The sequence below is a fragment of the Porites lutea genome, chromosome 8 (assembly GCF_958299795.1).
Source record: "Porites lutea chromosome 8, jaPorLute2.1, whole genome shotgun sequence".
Classification (NCBI taxonomy): Eukaryota; Metazoa; Cnidaria; class Anthozoa; order Scleractinia; family Poritidae; genus Porites; species Porites lutea.
The window spans coordinates 24,732,248-24,751,756 of NC_133208.1; the positions used below are offsets into that span (position 1 = coordinate 24,732,248).

The following is a 19,509-nucleotide window of genomic DNA, read 5'->3' on the forward strand; positions in this document are numbered from 1 at the left end:
TCCCAGGAGGGCGGACTTGTTTTAAGTCGTTTGGGGTCGTTCTGAGCCCGGGGGGGGGGGGGGGTACTTTAGGACATTCTGGGTGGGGATGTGCCGCTGGGACCCTGGAACCCTTAACCTATACCAGAGCTAGTTCAGGTGAATTTTGCTACCCTATACTAGAGTAAACTCCCCAAATCCCCCTATCCTAGAGTAGCTGTTTACCTAGTCTAGATAAAATCTCCCCCCCCCCCCTGGGGTTCTGAGTCTTTTTGCTGATCAGTGTTGGTCGTTGCGGAAATACATGTACTTTAGGAATTTTTGGTTTGGGATGTTCCGCTGGGATCCCGGAACCCTTGGCCTATACTAGACCTAGTTTGGTTCCTCGGTTAAGTAACTACGGCCTTGGGAACGGCGTTGTCAGAGGTCACAATTGAATAAGCATAATAATTCAAACAGCTTAAAAAGCTAATATGATGTGAACTGAAAATGATTTTTCTATTTGAACTTAATCTATTCGCTAAAGTCAAATTCCAAGTGAGATTAAAGCACGGCGTTGTCAGAGGTCACAATTGAATAAGTATAATATTGAAAACAGCTTAATAAGCTAAAGTATGATATAAACTGAAAATGAGTTTTCTATTGAATCTATTCACTAGAGTCAAATTCCAAGTGAGATTACAGCACAAGGACCCAGGGCCGTTCGTGCATTCGAGAATGCTTTGAAAAATGGTGAAGTAAAGGTGTACCGTGGTCGAATCATGTTTGTTGGTCAGGATCGAGCGGGAAAGACGAGTTTGAAGAAATCCTTCCAAGGTCTGCCATTTAGTCCAACTCAGTGTAGTACCGATGGAATTGACGTTGACTGTTTGGAATTTGAATATGAAGGCGATCAAGTGAAGAACTGGAGAGTTACTGATGAAACGTTTGGTTTATCTCAGCACTTAAACGTTCTCGCAAAAAAAGCGGCTATACAATTGAAAAAAGAAGAAGAAGAAGAAGAACAAGGAGAAGGAGAAGAAGAAGAAGAAGAAGAAGAAGAAGAAGAAGAAGAAGAAGAAGAAGAAGAAGAAGAAGAAGAAGAAGAAGAAGAAGAAGAAGAAGAAGAAGAAGAAGAAGAAGAAGAAGAAGAAGAAGAAGAAGAAGAAGAAGAAGGGGAACAAACAAAACACCATCTACGGGATGTGCCAAAAGATGAGGTCTGTAGAACGAAATGTGTGCATATCAGTGGGTATAAAGGGAAATTCATCACTCCACGCTAACTAGCCCACGAGGAGGGCTTGGCGTTGATAACCCACCCTTAGATTTTTGCTACTTTAAATTTTTCAATATGTTAATTAAAATTAAAATATGAAAAATTTAACGTTTCACAGACTGGACAGCCAGTGATGACCTCTAGAAGATGATGCAAGTTTTATTATATACATGTTTGGCGCTGCTGGGTACCTATGACGTCACTAAAATGTCCGCCATTTGGGATTTTAACATAGGACCACACAGGGGACCCACGCTCTTATTAGTAAACTGCAAATGGAAATTAAATAAGAGGTAAAATCTTACCTGTTTTGTCCTCGAATCTGCTGTGGTGCGAAGTGAAATGGAAGTTGTTTTACGATGCGAAAACGATGTTCAATTCGCACGCTTTGACAGTTGTTGATTTCACAATGTTCTATGTGGTTTGGCTCGCATTTCGCTGTTTGTGTCAAGCGCCGGTTGTTATTATCGTCTCGCGTTTCATCGTTGATTGTTAATTTATTAACCGTTTGAATTAGAGTAAGAGAAAAGAGACAAGGGACGAAACTAATTTGAGGACCGATTTATTTTCAAGCCGTACTCAAGTTTTACGGGCGGTTTTTTTCATGAAATTCATTCCAACAACAGTTTAAGGGATAAAATGTACGGTGGGCCACTTTTTTCTATTTAAAATAAAAATCTTAGTATTAAAAATGGTCATTTATGAATGCCTCCACTTGACTGGACCGGAAGTTGAATTTGCGTTTGACGTCTGAAAGTTTCTTGAGCTTTTCTGCCTGGTTCTGAGTTCTAAGGGCCACATAAAGCATTGTGAAATCAACCCGAAGCGTCGAACTGAACATCTTTTTGCATCGTAAAACAACTTCCATTTCACTTGGCACCACAACAGATTCGAGGATAAAACAAAACAGTTAAGATTTTATCTCTTATTTAATTTCCATTCGCAGCTTACTAATAAGAGGTTCCCTATGATTTTAACGAAAATTCAGTTTTATGGGAAAGAGTTTAAGAAACTAAGTAAAGGCCTATGCGCTCTAGCAGACAAATTTGGAATTGTCTTTGACACATCTAAACCAAAACTTGTATGGTGACATTTTTTGTGGAGAAAAAATTTATCAGCACAGGAAATAACCTGTTCCAGGCGTTCAGATAGTAGAGCGCGGCGGTAAGTCTCCCCTCGTTTTTTTTTTCTTCGTGAAATTTTCTCCCGCGCTCTACTTTCTGAACGCCTGGAACAGGCTACACAGGAAACTATCTACAACCTCGTCCCCAGACGAGGTTGAACTATCTACTGTTAACAGGCCGTCACATCTGTCATTACTCAGTGAAAAGAATAATGGCTTTACAACAAATGATTAAGAACGATTTATAGATTTTTTGCCAAAAAAAAAAAGGGTGGGAAAACCTCACATTGATTAAAAAATGGCTTATCCCCATCTCAAAACCTTTGCAAACGATTATCATCGAAGTGTGCCGAAATGTGTCTCAGGGATAATAGTCAGGCACGAAAAGAAAAGGTGCTGGCTTAGACCGTTTTTAACAAATCAGGAAAAACCTTTGAGGGAAGGATGTTGGTCCGACGTCATCCAACATTGTTTGGTAGTATACGCTCTTCTCACGTATGGTAATATGCCCGTCTAACCTCGTTTTTGAGTAAAAAGTCCTTTGAAATGCTAATAATATTCGTATTTGAATTTCAAAAGAATTTTTACCCGTAAACGAGGTTAGACGGGCATATTACCATAAGTGAGAAAGCGTATTAGATCCGTTTTGAGGGCCCATTCCCCTCCCTCCCCCCCCCCCATCACAAAAAAAAAAAAAACGAAAGAAAGAAAGAAAGAAAAAGAAGACCAAAGTTAGGTTCATTTTAACCCAAATTTCCAGTTGCAGTAATACGGTACCTATATTCATATTTATTTTTTCACGAATGCTATTCTGGCTTTCAAAAGAGGCGCAGGGGTCTTATTTTATCTTTGGTACTTGTTGCAATTTACTTTAACGGATATCTCCTGTTTGTAAGGGCCCTGATATGGAAGCAGAAACCGTGAAGACTAAAGAAGCTCTCGAGAGTGGTGGCGATAAAAGTGCACGTAAAAAGCCCGAAATTCCCGAATTACTGTTTGACCCTGCTGTGCCTCCAGATGAGTTCATGTCCCTTCTTGAGCAGTCTTTGAAGGATGTAGATCTGTTAACCGATGCTAACACAGGGGAAAGTCACATTACTTTGGATTTGTGGGACTTTGCCGGACAGGATCTTTACTATGCTTCGCATCCAACGTTTCTTACACAGCGTGCAGTATACATGCTGGTCTACAATCTAAACAAAGGTTTAAAGGAGATTGCCCAGCCTTGTGTCAGACAAGATGATCAAGACATTAAACTCAAAAACCCAAATCAAGAAACAAATATCGAAAATTTGTTATCGTGGCTAGTATCAATCTGTTCCTTGCGTTCATCAGAAGAAATGGATGAGGAAAAAGCGAGACACGATCCTTACTATCGTCCCCCTGTCTTTATCGTGGGAACACATGCTGACACACCATGTGAAAACGTCGATGAAATGTTATCTCAGATTGATAAAGAAATTTCAAACCTGGAAAAGTCATTAAAAAATCACGTGATTGATTGCTTCTCAGTTGATAATGAAAGGGGATCATCTGATAAGAGGTTTGTCGAGCTGAAGAATCGTATGGTTGAAGTGTTGAATAAAGAGCCTTACATGGGGGAAGTAAGACCCATTCGGTGAGTTTGCACACTTTCCTAAATTGAGATATTTTCAAAATAAAATGTAGCCACTGTTTACGTTTCTCTAGGTTGATCATACCATAAACGTAGAGAATTTGCGAGTACTGTTTTACCTTGGCCGAATCTATCTTATAATGATAATCGGCTCCCCTTCTCTCGCGCTTCTCTCTTAGATAATGGGGGACGACTGGGAACGAGTCAGGTGCAATGGTATCCCTGGAACAGCCATTCGTGAGAAAATTAAAACTATATATGTGAAGAACTGACCCCATTTGAGCGTTATAGGCTTAGTCAAAGAAGCACGTTTGCATTATAATGGTATAAGGGCTTTGACAGTTGCATTGATTACTATAGGTGCCGGCAGATCAGTCTTGCTGTTTTAAATATTTCTGTCAGTCCAAATCTACTGTCAGTAATGTACCTAATAAAAGTCATGTAATTATAATCTAGGTGGTTTAACATTGAGAAGGTCATCAGTGCTTTGAAAGAGCGAAATGTACACTATTTGGAAGTTGAACAAATTCAAGCCATTGCCAGGGACAAGTGCTTTGTAACTGACGAAGACGAGTTCAACCTCATGATGAATTTTTTCCATGACTTGGGAATAATTGTGAAGCACGCCAACACAGTCGTTGTGAACGCCCATTGGTTGATTGACGTGTTCAGGAAGCTGATTACCATTCCAAACTTAAAAGGAATGGTAAGTAAAAATACTCAATTATAGTAACAAATGAAAAGCACGTTTTGTTCTCTTACAAAACTTCTCAGGTTCAGATAACGGGGTTAGGTTGGGGTGGGGGAATGGGGGTGGGATGGATCTACTCCGGTCGTTTAGATGTTCAACACAATAAAGTGTAATAAAACATATCTTCCGCTGGGGTAAACCTGTCTCATTTGTTGTCGTAAATCTTTTCAATTATTCCATTATTGTTGACACTTAGGCCTGGTTAATACGTCGGATTAATTCAGGCGAATTAAATTCACACCTTTTAAAACAATTATTTCTTCGACGATGGTGCGAAGTATGAGATTAATTTAAAACGTCTGTAGAGTGTCTCATTTTAGACATTGTACAAACGACACATCGAATTAAATGCAATGTTAATGTATATTAATTTATTATAGCGTAGGAAACTGAGAGGGTAGGCTGAGGTGGTGCCAGTTTCCTTCACTGCGCATAGGCGCAAGTTCGACGGGCTCCCATTCCAGAAGGTCATGGGTGCGTTTTACTGACCCCAAACAATACTAAAACAATTAAAAGAATGACATCTCATTGTTTCCTGCGACCAATTACGAGAGACCTTACGAGCAGCTGCTACATTACTGATTCCAGACCCTGTTCTGGGGACGAGAATGTCGATTTAGCGCCATTTTTATTGTTATTCTGCGTGTAGTAAACAAGGTGTTTCCGTGGAGGAACCTTTTGTTTTCGAGCCTATATTGTAACGGCAGCTCTGTGACTATTTTTTTTTCTCGAGTCGGCTCGGATCCTTCTGCTAACTTAGTTCAGTGGTGTAAAAGCACCGACGTCAGCTAAAGGGGACCATTCGAGCTGTTCGAGGCACTGAAACCTTGTACTGAAACATAATAAATCGACGTCGTTTTATTATGTATTAGTGGGGGGTGTCAGTTTCAAGCGACTCAAAACTCCACAAAAATGCAGAAGGTGACACTAAAAACGTATGGTAAGTTATCTTTATTCATCTTTCTTACCTTACATTGACATTTGGGATTAAAAGGTGCAAACCTCTTTGTTTTATGAAGCATTCATTGAGCATTCTCCCGATCACTTCAATCAAGCCGAGAGCGCGCTGGCGTTACGAAATAAATTTTAAGTTTCGGTAATTTAAACCAAGTCTAACTTAGGGCGCGGTTTAGCAAATCTTTGTACCTCCAGATATCTTCCTTAGCGGGTAATTTTAAGAAAATAAGTGCTTTTCCAGAGTACGCCTTATGCTTTCATGAAACCTTTCACGGTAAATGGTGTAAAGATAAGCATTAGGCAAACAGAAAAAGGCTTAGCACGCAGTTTTGTTAAACACTGGCTAAACTCTGTTTAAATAACTGGCCCTAGATGTTTGGGATCACATATCGCGCATGACACCACGATGCCTCCAACAGTTCTGTTGGTCCGCCTGTGTATTCAGATTAAATTCGTCAACAAGACAGATTAAATGGGCCATTTGCACGATGGCGTCATTTTACTACCGAGACCAGAATTCTTTTCGTTTTTCCTGTGATATTTCAATTTGGTAATCCCGCGAGATTAAAATGACAAAATCCGTGACAAGAAAGGAAAGCCCTTAAGGATTCTGGTCGTAGTAGTAAAATGATGTCATCGTGCAAATGGCCTATTCGTCGTCTAAATTAGACGGCACTTTACGTCGACTTATCAAAGGATCTAATTTGAGTTAAATGAACGATTTTCCACTAATCGCAGACCTATGTTATGTGCATGGTATTCTGGGATCGCCGGGGGGGGGGGGGGGGGGGGTTGGCAAACATGCATTGCGGGTCGCTTCAAACAATTGTATGGCGAAAAGTAGTTTCACCGTCAAAAGCAATGACGTCCATCCTCGGAGACCCAGGGGCAGATAAAGGGGGCGAGGGAAAGTCTAAACGGGCGGAGAAATATATATCTTGAACAAAGAAAAGTAAAGAACGGCGAGAAGAGCCCCTGGGGACAATGTCTTATCAGACCAGTTCCAAACGGTCGCCGCCGTTCTGGCTTCTGATTGGTGCCAGAAAAACACATACTCGTCAAGGCCAGTTTGGAAGTTGCCTCCATCCCGGGAAACGGCTACAGAACAAAGATTTCTCAATGCAATTTATAAATCTACCGGCTCGAAAGGAAAAAAAAGAAAACAAGAAAACCTCTGATTCAGAAGCGTTGATTTGCATTGAGAGCTTAAGACCAGGCTCCATTGTGGGAAAACGGGACGAATAACGAGGCAAGCGCGAAATAGGCGAACCAATGCGCGCCGATTTTTTCGCGCAGTCCACCCTATCTTTTGGTTTCGTTTTTTCCCTTTTTTTTTAATTTAAGGAATTTCGGTCTTTTACAATTTTTTAGAAAAAGTAGTGATGTTCATTTTTTTGGTTATCCGCATCCGCCATCAGCAGGTATCCGGTCCGCGTTGTACAGAGACCGTGGGCAAGAAATCGTGGTAACTCAAAATATAGCCTGTGGAACATCCTTGCCTTTATTCAATAACCACCGTGTGTCTTCCAGCGAAATGTAATGTCATTTCATGTGATTATTTCCTCTTGAAAAAACGAGAAACAGAATTTAAGAAAGTGTTCTTTTTTTTTGTCCCGAAAAAATGCTAGATGTTTTTACTTGTAATTACCTTTAATATTTGCTCAAGTAACAAGTAAACAGCTATTAAAGAGCAGCTTACATTAAATCATAATTAAGTATGAGGAGTCCAATTTGTAAAAGCTGTTTAGCTTCTGTTGGGCCTCCTCGCCACTCTATCTATTACAAATTAAAAGTTAAGTCACTTAATATTACATTTAATTTTGGACTATTTTTGTAACTTTTCCTGCCCTATAAATTTGCAATCTTAGTAAGATATATATTTTTCTTTTTCTTTCTGTAATATTCATTTTCTGTGGCAAATGTAAAATAAATAAATGAATAAATAAATAAATATTAAATAAATAAGATGTTTTGGATCGAAATCGTGAATTTTAGTTGGGAGGTGGCATTCACTCAGCTAATCACCGCCCCCTTCACCTGCAAAGCCCTTACATTCCATGATTAATGTCTTACATAACAATTAGATAATATATTTTGCTGTCATTGTTTCATTTAGGATCCAGTTCCTAAAAACGAATGGAAGAACTTGCAAAATACTGGTATCCTCAGCACGGTGTTGGTTGATCATGTATTTCGCCCTCTGAACGTTTCGAGCGTTGTCAAGAAGGACATTTTAAGCTTGATGGAACATTTTGGTTTGATCTCAAAGTTTTCAACTTCAAGTGGTGAAAAGTACTATGTTCCAGCACAAATGAGAGTGGGGATTGGGTCCCTCCCGAACGTTGTACCTTCAAGTTCTGATCCCTGTCCGTTGTACATCGACTTTGACACTGGATTTGTTCCCCATGGAGTTTTCGCTCAAATTGTTTGTCGCTCAATCAGTTGGATTTCAGGAATGGAAATTCATAAAAACACGTCTAAACGTCTTCGAAAAAATCGTGGGAAAGATGATATAAAATTGTCCCAAAATGGAGCTTTCTTCATCATTAGACGAGATGTAACTGCCCACCGCTTAAAACTTGTCTGTAAGAAACGGTTTATTAAGATTGTTCTGAAGAAAGAAGGGGAAGCTCAGCAGATTCCTGATGATAGTTCAAATGAAATGGCAACACAAGTACGAGAGTTCCTGGAAAACACTTTAGAGGTTTTGGCCGATGAATTCCGTTATTTGCATGGGCTACAGTATAGCCTTTGTGTTGCCTGTCCATCGTGCGTGGTAGAAGGTCAAGAGTGTACAAAATGTGGAAAATTGTGCTGCAAACAAGATACCTGTTTAGACCTCGTTGACGTCTATCCAGGTGATCAAATGTTCTGTACAGTCACTCAAGAGGCAGTAAAAGTTAATGGTATTGAGCAATGGTTTCCAAAGACAACAAAAGAGGTAATGAGACAATTATTTTCATTTCACAATCAAAGATACCTGACTGCTTCAACCTGGTTAATCAGATCTATAACTAGCAATAGTTCTCACTACATCTGCCCCCGCCTTAGACATGACGTTTATTTTGCAGTATGTCTTTTAACGTTCAATACGTAATCTCTTTATTTCTATGCTCTTAGGTTGTGACATGTTAAAACTTCGCGAAAAACGTTTTAGTGATTACGGTTAAGCACTGAACATAGTGATTTGGGTTAAGCATTTACAATAGTGATTAGGGCTAAGCACTAACTCGAAATGGTTAGCGTTCATTTACTCTCAGGTTTGTCGCTATAAATATATACTAGTTATAGCTATTGCTAAGTGCCAACGAGCAAAGATTTTACCCATACGCGCGCGCTGTTGAATTTGTTAAGAAATGTCATGAAATACAGTAATTGATAAAAAATAGATTGAACTTACTTCGATTGCATTGAAAATAGTGCAAACTTAAAGCAAAGGGCACATATACACTAACCCACGGCCGGACCGATACCTCACGCATGCGCACAGCCATATCACGCGGGCAGTGGCAGCCACAGACAATCAATCATTTATTTTAACACGTTACGTCAAAGAGCTAAAAAACTCGTTCAAAATACGAATGTGTATAAATAAAATCTATAATAATTACGGCTCTGTTATAATATTATTAATTTTAAAAACAACTCAATAAATATATACATATAAAAAACTTGGTAATAAAAACATATTTAAAGGAAATAAAGGGAGATGTAAAGAATCAACCATAAGAGGACACAGAAAAAATCTGAGCCCCAGATGGGATTCGAACCCACGACCCTCCGTGTTCTAGATCTAGAACATTAATATCAGTGGAATAAAAACATAAAATATAAAAAGCTAAAACTGACTAAAAAGCCACATACTAAAAAACGTGACTAGGAAAACGATAATACTCGTTCTAAAAACAGTTAAAAGCTACCATCGTGCACTAGAAGACACGTTCTAAAAAGCTGCAATCATGCAAATTACTTCTGAATCCATTAGCATCACTTGAAAGACGCACTTGAGAAGGAAAGCTGTTCCATAACTTAGTTAATGAATAAGTGAAAGAATTCTTCTTAAATTTAAGATTAAAGTAAGGTAATTCCAAATTCAAGCCCTCGCCTCTTAGCCTATACGGTGTATGCCTGTATTTAAAAAGTAGGTCCCGTACCATTTAAGCATTTAAAAAGAAGTATGGTGTATGTTTGCCCATTGCTTTAATTTGTCTTTTGAAAATAGTGAACTAAACTTTACTGTTCTACTGCATGAAGAATTTGAAATCCCGACTTTGCGCAGCAGATTTCTCGAGATATTGAAGTTCGTGTTTTTGTCCGAACTTGCGCACAAGTCATTTTCAGTAAAATTTAGTGGTCTAAAAAGCAAACTTAAAATCCTCGAAAAATCATATTAAAGTCAGCGAATATTCAACGTACAGACATATCTGGTTTCTTTGTAAAGCTAAAAAAAATTATGGTGCATGCGCCAATGAAGCCATCAGAATTATTTTGCTTCAAAGACATGCAATGAAAACTTTCAGCGGGCAAATGCGACAAATATTGCTTATGGGGGAAATGATCCACCGGACGATTGGTTGAAGACGGGATGAGCACGGGACTCACAAACACGCACACGGCTCGTGGATTCTCTGATCTGTATCACGAGTTCGCTCGAAAACAATGCATTCTCTGTCCAGCATTACGTCATGGTTGCCTTACATTACTCTATGTTACATCGATTCGAGATTTTTTCTGCTCCTAGAACTATCGCGCACGGCTCTATTAGGCTGCCGCCTCGCAGCCTCGCGTCTTCGCTAGGCTGCTTGTTGGCAAGAATGAAAACATAACTTGAAGTCGAATCCACTGTGGTGTAGTGATTTCGGTTTCAAGGAGCGCGGGTTCGAATCCCGCTTATGCCACATTCAATCTCTTTATTTTCTTTAAAAAAAAACGAAGGGTTATTAACTTAGAAAAAGATTAGAAGAATAGAAATTTGAAGAGACTTAAAAATTTCATGTAAGTTTAGTTTAAAAATGAAGGTGGTTCTGGAGGATGGAATCTAATGCTGCTGAAAAATTAACCGGGACCACCTTGCGCGCCTAGTTTCTTCAAATTGAGAAGATTTCTTATATTACCAATACAACGAAAAAAAAAACGATACTTATCTTCGCGGGGGAAGTTAAGGTGCCTCCTCGTGGCTGAAACCCTGGTGGGGCAACAAAATTCTCCAGTACGATTGCCTATCGTCATCCCTGACTCTAGCATTAAAAACGACTCGAATGCGGTCTTTTTCGTTCCCCTCTGGTAAAATCTATAGGAAGATCTTGTTCTTTTGATAAAAAAGTTGAAACTATCAGAAATCATCGTCTCAAATTTTGTATTAGTAATAATAAACTGGTAACAGAGCTTGTGTTTAATCACTCGTATGGTTACAGACTGTTCACTTGCACTCCATTCAGTCCTATTACCATAGTACACTCAAAAATTTAAATAAATGATAAACTAGTGATAACCAAAGGTTAGGGATTGCGGGCGACAACGATCAGGCCCCAGTTGTTCAAAAGATGGATAGCGCTATCTACCGGATAAATCACATCCAACGGATAAGTGTTAGGAAAACCAATTGTGCTATCAAGTGGATACAGATTTATCCGATGGATAGCGTTATCCACCTTTTGAACAACTGGGGCCAAAGGTCTAAATGATTTTGCTCCAACTCTGTCATTTGCGTAAGGTTCACGCGACAAATGATCAAACCACAAGTGATCAGATTACGAGTGATAGAAGTTCCAAACGCGCGTGATCATCTGTCGTTTTGTGCATTCCATTCATTCCTAGTGGAAGTCCAAAAGAATGCTGGCTCCATACATACGACGCATGCGTAATAACAACCTGGAGATTAGGATTGCGGGCTCCTCTTGTCGCCCGCAATTAATTAATTGATTAATAAGTCGTAAGGATTAACATATGGGGAAGGAATAATATGCCCCCCACACGTAAAGTATCAGTCACTTCTCTATGCTATTTCATGGTCTCACTGACGCCTTTGGGCTCCTGCTTTCTCTTAAATATGACCAAATCACATAACTTGTCAATGAGTGTTTTTCTCTTTTGGCTTTTTTCACAGACTGAAATGACAGATTTCCCTACCCTTTGATATAGTTCCACTAGTGAAATCCCTACCCTTGCATATACCAGAAATCTGAAAAGAGGTACCCCATTCAGGCGGAGCGTTACCCTATAGGCCACCGTAGGGAGTACCCCGCGGGACTGGGGAGGGTGTTGAGAAAGGCTAATGTGTGTAATATGAGTTGGTTGTACCAAGTCATTGTTCTTTCGCTGCTTTTCGTGATTTAATTGCTCAGAACTGATCAAAACAGTTGTCATTAATTCCAAATAAACGATCACAAAACAATATGTTGCGCAATTCTGTGTTGTTTGCCCAAAAATTTTATAATGCTTATAAAGCACTAGCCTAGAGTACCTTTAGTAACAGTGATTTTGAAATTAAAGTACCGTGCTAATTTGGTTATCTTGCAGGGATGTCCTTCCACATCATCTATTAGGGCGCAAAGTCTTCCAGGTATTTCTGATAAAACCTTAAAAATTAATTAGTTATTAATTATTTCAACTAAAATTTTATGTGATAAAACCTTATTTATTGCGTCGACGAAGGAGACGTTCCCGAGTTGAGTCGTTTAGTGATCTGCGATTTCGTGGGCAGTCTGTGCATATTCTCAAGCGCGCGAAATTGGTAAAAGAGGTTGTCCGTGCAAAATAGCAGCGTTACAACACACTCTGGTGACCCAAACGTCCTGTGCGAGTTGGGAATCTGGGTACTAGAAATTGAATAATGGCGTTTGTATTGAATAACCCTAACAGAACTTTGCAAGAAAGTAGTGATCTTTCAATTCAAAAGTACAAATTAAGTTTAAAAGAAAGTGTTATAACACCTCTCAAAGTCTTTTTTCCTCCGTTTTTCCCCTTTCAGTTCTGTATTTGTTGTTATACTTTTCACACTCTTACCATGTGCATATAATATCTGAAGGTTGGAAAGAATTTTGGAAAGTCGGCGAAGTTAGTTAGAAGCGAAAAAACAGCGATGAAAAAGGATAGCATTGTGATTCCAACTTCCCAGTTTACGCAATGAATAGTTGGTCTAACTTTTTCCGACATTTGATTGCCCGTGAAGTCACAGTTCCGAAGTGCTTTTTAGCGCTAAACTTTCACTATCTTGCTCGATAATGGCGGTGCTGAGACGACGTACCCAAAATGGCTACGCGCCAGTCCTCTCCGCTGAAATCTCCTACCATTCACCAGTAGCCACGGGTAATTTGCGCGCGCCACACGCCACGTACATCCACCCGTTACCTACCTCGAAGCCATTTTTTTGAAGAAGAGGAAGGGGAGTTGCCAAGACCAAAAAGCTTCTCACGCAGAACTTCTAGGCATATTATGGCGCCTCTTCCACAAATCAGACTTCAGAACCTTTGCGCAAATAACGGTAGATTTGGGGGGACCTTTCCTCGCAATTCAAGGAAGAGGAACGCGCAGGCAAGAGCGGTACTTATGTTTGTTTACGTGCCTGGCCACGAGAGCGGTTCACCTTGAGATGGCCTTTGGACTTTACCCTGATTCATTCCTAAGAGCCTTCTATAGAATGGAGAGGACTACCAAGAGAGATGTTATCTGACAATGGTACGAATTTTGTTGCGGCCGAGAGAGAATTTCGAGAACTGGTCGAAGCACTGGATCAGAAAAAAAAAACAAACAAACAAACAAAAAAACAGCCAACAGCAACCAAAGGAGTCATATGGCACTTCAATCCTCTACTAGCGCCCCATTTTGGAGAGGTACACGAGACTAAGATTAAAGCTGCAAAGCGGGCTGTGAATGCAGTATTAGGCAATTCAGATGTGACAGATAAAGAGTTAGTAACAGCATTGACAGGAACAGAAGCATTGTTAAATTCGAGAGCCCTCATGTACCAATCAGCGAATCCTGAAGATGATGTACCATTGACACCGAACCACTTTCTGATTGGTCAAGTTGTTGGCCGATTCGCCCCAGAATCCGTTGACGAGACCAGCTATAGTCTAAAGAAAAGAAGGGCGCAGGAACTAGTTAGACACTTTTGGCATCGTTGGCTCAAAGAATGGATCCCACGTTTTAACAGGGGACGTTGTTTTATCGGGCTCTTGGAAGAATCGTCGAGGTGTATTAAGGGAAAGATGGCCATGTACGGAGTTCAAGTGGGGAAAAACCAGCTCACAAGACCCATTTCGAAGTTGCGTTCATTGGAACTGCAGTAAAAATCCCTTACGTAGAAATAGAACTGAATTAAATTAAGGAGATGATTTGCGTGATTTACATTATTCTTTGTAATTTTGGTGGCCGTATCAGGGGCGATTTTGAAGTTATAAAAGGGGAAACTCCCAGCCCCCCTTCCCCCTGTTGCAGGAAGAAAAAAAAATCACAGTTTGACGGATTAATTAGTTATTTGTTTCAGTAAAAATTTAGTTTCTTTAAACTTTGTTTATTTTTTTTTTCTGTGGAAATTTTCGCAGTTAAAGCCATGCTGGGTACTAGATAATTGGAAAATATATTGATCACCTGAAATGTTAAGCTAACTACTAACCTATCCAATTGCTTCTCCTCAAAACAGACGGCAGCTGTTTTCTTTTTGTAGATAACATTAAAGAGGGTCAGCCAACTGATGAGGAGCTAGAACTTCTATCAAGGGAACTCAAAACGTGGAAACCCTTGGGGCGTCAACTTGGTTTTAAGGAAACACAACTGATTTCTATCCATAAAGACAACGAAGAATGGCCCGAAAAGAAGATTCAAATGTTGATAAAGTGGAAGCAGCGGGAAAGCAAAGATGCGACTTACCGAGTTTTGTATCGTGCGCTTTGCTATTCAACGGTAGAGCGGACGGATTTAGCGCAGACGTTTTGCTGCCATCAGCTACAGGAGACATGTATTTCGACCAAGTAAAAGTTAATTTTTTGTACAACAAAGTTAAATTACTGACATTGAGGAACTCTTTCGCCATTCGGTTACTCTTGGTTACCAAGCCTTCGCTTCAAATCCTGTGGCGCGGACGCTAAGCGTGGTGTTTTAGTAGAATACACCGCGCGCTTAGCGTCCACCCCTCAGGATTGGCTTGGTAACCAAGACTTAACGAATTACACCCATGGAGTTTTGAATGTAAAAAAAGTGTACTTCCAGGCTTTTATACCAAAAATGTAAGGAACAGAACAGAAAAAAAATACTACTTTGCGAGTAATTCAACTTTATTGCACAAAACTTTAACTTTTATTTAGTCGAATCCCATGTCACGGTTCGGGTGGAGAGAAGCGACAACCGGAAATACGTCTGTGTCCGCAGGCTATGTTTCCTATAGCCCATGCCCACTACGACGGGGACAGAAGTTACGCGAACGAAAACAATAGGTTTTAAAAGGGGATTTTTTTCTTCGTTTTAATAAGCATAAAAACAATTTTCATGAGCGTCACGCTTTTTGCTACATTTTCTGGCCGTCACTGCACGACATATAATGGCGTGATATTTCCTAATGTGACATTTTTCGGACGACGTAAACAGTCAACGTTCATTTTTTTTTTCTTTTCTTGAGTTTCAATGCCGTCTTAATAATTCAACACGAGAAATCGGCTTCTTTTGACATATTCCGTACGTTAAACTCCTTATTAATTGAGAAGGCCCTCAACGGTGAGGTCCCGTCCATGTGCAGGAAATTTGTCCCGGGTTGAATGGTCACTCTCCCAGCCGGGGGAGGTTAAGTCTAACTGGGCGGGTCACCTTTCCAGCCTAGCCGAGTTTTGCTAAGCGGGTCACCCTTCCAGCCTAGTCAACTGTTGCTAGGCGGATCACCCTTCCAGCCTAACCAACGTTTGTTAGACGAGTCACTCTTCCAGCCTAGCCAACTTTTGCTAAGCGGGTCACCCTTCCAGCCTAGCCAACATTTGCTGAGCGGGTCACCCTTCCAGCCTAGTCAACTGTTGCTAGGCGAGTCACCCTTCCAGCCTAACCAACTTTTGTGGCGGGTCACTCTTCCAGCCTAGCCAACTTTTGCTAAGCGGGTCACCCTTCCAGCCTAGTCAACTGTTGCCAGGCGGGTCACCCTTCCAGCCTAACCAACGTTTGTTAGGCGGGTCACTCTTCCAGCCTAGCCAACTTTTGCTAAGCGGGTCACCCTTGCAGCCTAGCTAACTTTTTTTCGACGGGCCACCCTTCTAGCCAAGCCAACTTTTGCTGGGCGGATCACCCCTCTAGCCTACCAAACTTTTGCTGGGCGGTACACCCTTCCATCCTGGCCAACTTTTGCTAAGGGGGTCACCCTTCCAGCCTAGCTAACTTTTGCTAAACGGGCCACCCTTTTATCAAAACCAACGTTTGCCGGGCGGATCACCACTCTAGCCGAGCCAACTTTTGCTGGGCTTGTCACCCCTCTAGCCGAGCCAACTTTTGCTGGGCGGGTCACCCCTCTAGCCGAGCCAACTTTTGCTGGGCGCCTCACCCCTCTAGCCGAGCCAACTTTTGCTGGGCGCGTCACCCCTCCAGCCTAGCCAACTGTTGCTAGGCGGATCACTCTTCCAGCCTAGCCATCTTTTGCTAGGCGGGTCACCCTTCCAGCCTAGCCAACTTTGCTTGGCGGGTCACCCTTCCAGCCCAGCCAACTGTTGCTAGACGGGCCATTCTTCTAGCAGAACCAACGTTTGCCGGGCGGGTCACCCCTCTAGCCGAGCCAACTTTTGCTGGGCTTGTCACCCCTCTAGCCGAGCCAACTTTTGCTGGGCGCGCCACCCTTCCAGCCTAGCCAACTGTTGCTAGGCGGATCACTCTTCCAGCCTAGCCAACGTTTGCTAGGCGGGTCACCCTTCCAGCCTACACAACTTTTGCTAAGTGGGTCACCTTTCCAGCCTAGCCAACTTTTGCTAGACGGGCCACCCTTCCAGCCTACACAACTTTTGCTAAGTGGGTCACCTTTCCAGCCTAGCCAACGTTTGCTAGGCGGGTCACCCTTCCAGCCTACACAACTTTTGCTAAGTGGGTCACCTTTCCAGCCTAGCCAACTTTTGCTAGACGGGCCACTCTTCTAGCAGAACCAACTTTTGCCGGGCGGATCACCCCTCTAGCCGAGCCAACTTTTGCTGGGCTTGTCACCCCTCTAGCCGAGCCAACTTTTGCTGGGCGCCTCACCCCTCTAGCCGAGCCAACTTTTGCTGGGCTTGTCACCCCTCTAGCCGAGTCAACTTTTGCTGGGCTTGTCACCCCTCTAGCCGAGCCAACTTTTGCTGGGCGGCTCACCCCTCTAGCCGAGCCAACTTTTGCTGGGCGCCTCATCCCTCTAGCCGAGCCAACTTTTGCTGGGCTTGTCACCCCTCTAGCCGAGTCAACTTTTGCTGGGCTTGTCACCCCTCTAGCCGAGCCAACTTTTGTTGGGCGGGTCACCCTTCCATCCTAGCTAACTTTTACTGGGCGGGTCACCCTTCCAGCCTAGCCAACTGCTGCTAGGCGGATCACTCTTCCAGCCTAGCCAACTTTTGCTAGGCGGGTCACCCTTCCAGCCTAGCCAACTTTTGTTGGGCGGGTCACCCTTTCAGCCTAGCCAACATTTGCTGGGCGGGTCACCTGTTTAGCAGAGCCAACTTTCTGTTTATCATGTTAACGGTTCACGAGTGACCCCTTCTACCCGGGGCAAGTTTTATCCATATAAAGGAGGCCTTAGTCAAAGGTCGCTTAAGTATGTGAGTAAGATTTACGCGACGAAGAATTCTCGACGTATAACCGTGTTATGCGTCTTCCAAATGGCTCAGAACATAAGGCATAGGTGAAAATATATTGCGTATTGTAGACCTTGCAAGTAAATACGATGATCTGCCAGTCATTCTGTGTGAAATGAAGGGCACTGCGTTATTAATCTAATAAGAAGTCTGAAACACCGAGCGTCTACTCACACAGAAGCCTTAGTTTTCTCTCGGTATTGTGCAGAATATAGAATACAGGCACTTAATTTCATTTAAAGAATCCTTTGTGTACGTATATAGGTGAAGGTTATTTTTTTCCCAAATACGTCCTAGGTTTTAGATATCAACAGCGATACTTTCAGCACCAATTCAGATAGTGTTCAAATGCTTATAAGGTCAGTTCGTTTACTGCCATGATGTAGATTATTTTTTTGTGTATTTAGTACGCTGTGATTGTAAGTCTTAGAAAGTAAACTTAGAAATGATGATTGTCTTTGACGAATCAAACATAAGCTACCCTGGGATTAACCGCTCAGTAAATGCCATCTACAGCTGTTTGGACCTCTGGAAAGGTTTTCCGGTCATTCAAACGACCTTCCAAATTCTCCTAGCCTGTAGAACAGGCCTTATTTGTTCGCGTTTTTCCGGCGAGTGAAGGGAAGCGCAAAGCGAGCGAGAAGCGGGAGACACGCGCGACGGGGGAAGGCGCACAAAAAAATGCGGAAAATTGCTGTCTTGATCTGGCGCTCCTCGCTCGCCTGAAAAACGCGAAAAAGTAACGCCTGTGCAGCAGATTAAATTTAGTTTTCCCGACGGTTACTAAGGCCTTGTCCACACAAACCCGCGGAGGTATTTTTAAAACCAAACATCACCTATCGGGCTAGCCTGCGTAGCAGGCGCTTGGAAGTAGTGGGCGAAAGAGAGAACGGGTGCGGGCGAGTGCCCGCGCCCGTTTTTCTCGTGCCCACTACTTCCAAGCGCCTGCTACGCAGGCTAGTATCGGCCTCCCTTACACACCAAACCAGGGAGGCAGCTCATTCAATCCGTAGCCTATTCGTGTCAAATATGCTGATTCGAGACTAAATATCCGGAGGGTTTGTGTGGACGGGGCCGGAAAACAATACCTGCTACAGCAATAGTATTTGAAAGTGACTGCTCATATTTGTTCTTCCTCGAGTAGTGTATTGTGTGTGTACGTGTGTGCATTTATTGTCTTCTCTGTTGTATCCAAGTGGCATTGGCAAAGTGTAAGAAATATCATTTAATGAATTAGAGCTAACACGAAAACGTTTAATAATAATAACAATCTTTTAATAGGATGCTCCATCACAAGAGTGGTTTACATAGAGGTCCTAATTACGAGATGTATATTATATAATACAATTAAAATATAAAAAGGTTAAGCTAAAATCGATATATATGAAAAACAAAAAAAAAAAAAACAAAAAAAAAAAAAATTCAAGCTAAAATCCAGTTACAGAAATAATCAAAACATACACACTACAAGTACTCAATTATAAAAAGCAGAAAAAAGACACTTCTTAAAAATTGGAAAACTTGCTGAGTTTCTTACAGTTCTCTCTAATTCATTAAAGTCTTTGAAACAGTGGTACCGCGAACGTTGTTTTCCCCAATTATATTTAATTTTGGGGAGCTTGATAGTATCGTTATTGCGCGTATTGTAGGAATGTATATCACTCTTTCTTACAATGTCCAAAGAATGATTAAGTTGGCCATTAATACACTTGTATGCATATATACATCGATGACATTTCCTACGTTCTTCAAGATTCAGCCATCTCAAGACAATCAATGCATCGGTGGATGAGGAGTGAGGTGATCTATCTAATATCAACTTAGCTGCTTTGTTTTGGAGAATTTGCAATTCCTTCATAAGTGAGACATTGTCCTTGTCACCCCAGACTAAATCAGCATAATCAAAAATAGGTAGCACTAAGCTATTATAAAAAAGTAACCGGGCATCATAAGGTAAATAATACTTAATCCTACGTAGAAGACCAAGGTTTTTATTAACCTTACATGAAATATACTCAATATGGTCGGACCATGTGAAAGTTG

At 41.5% G+C, this 19,509-nt stretch overlaps 1 protein-coding gene across 1 annotated transcript in view; it reads left to right on the plus strand.

The window, feature by feature from the left end:
• The window catches only part of LOC140945397 (uncharacterized), a 41,670-nt gene extending 27,014 nt beyond the window's left edge, over window positions 1-14,656 (plus strand). The window contains exons 6-11 of the mRNA XM_073394429.1: window positions 639-1,178; window positions 3,254-3,975; window positions 4,429-4,678; window positions 7,797-8,621; window positions 12,200-12,242; window positions 14,349-14,656. Of these exons, the coding sequence (XP_073250530.1) occupies window positions 639-1,178; window positions 3,254-3,975; window positions 4,429-4,678; window positions 7,797-8,621; window positions 12,200-12,242; window positions 14,349-14,656 (2,688 nt within the window). The remainder of the gene's footprint in view (window positions 1-638; window positions 1,179-3,253; window positions 3,976-4,428; window positions 4,679-7,796; window positions 8,622-12,199; window positions 12,243-14,348) is intronic.
• The last annotated feature ends 4,853 nt before the right edge of the window (window positions 14,657-19,509 follow it).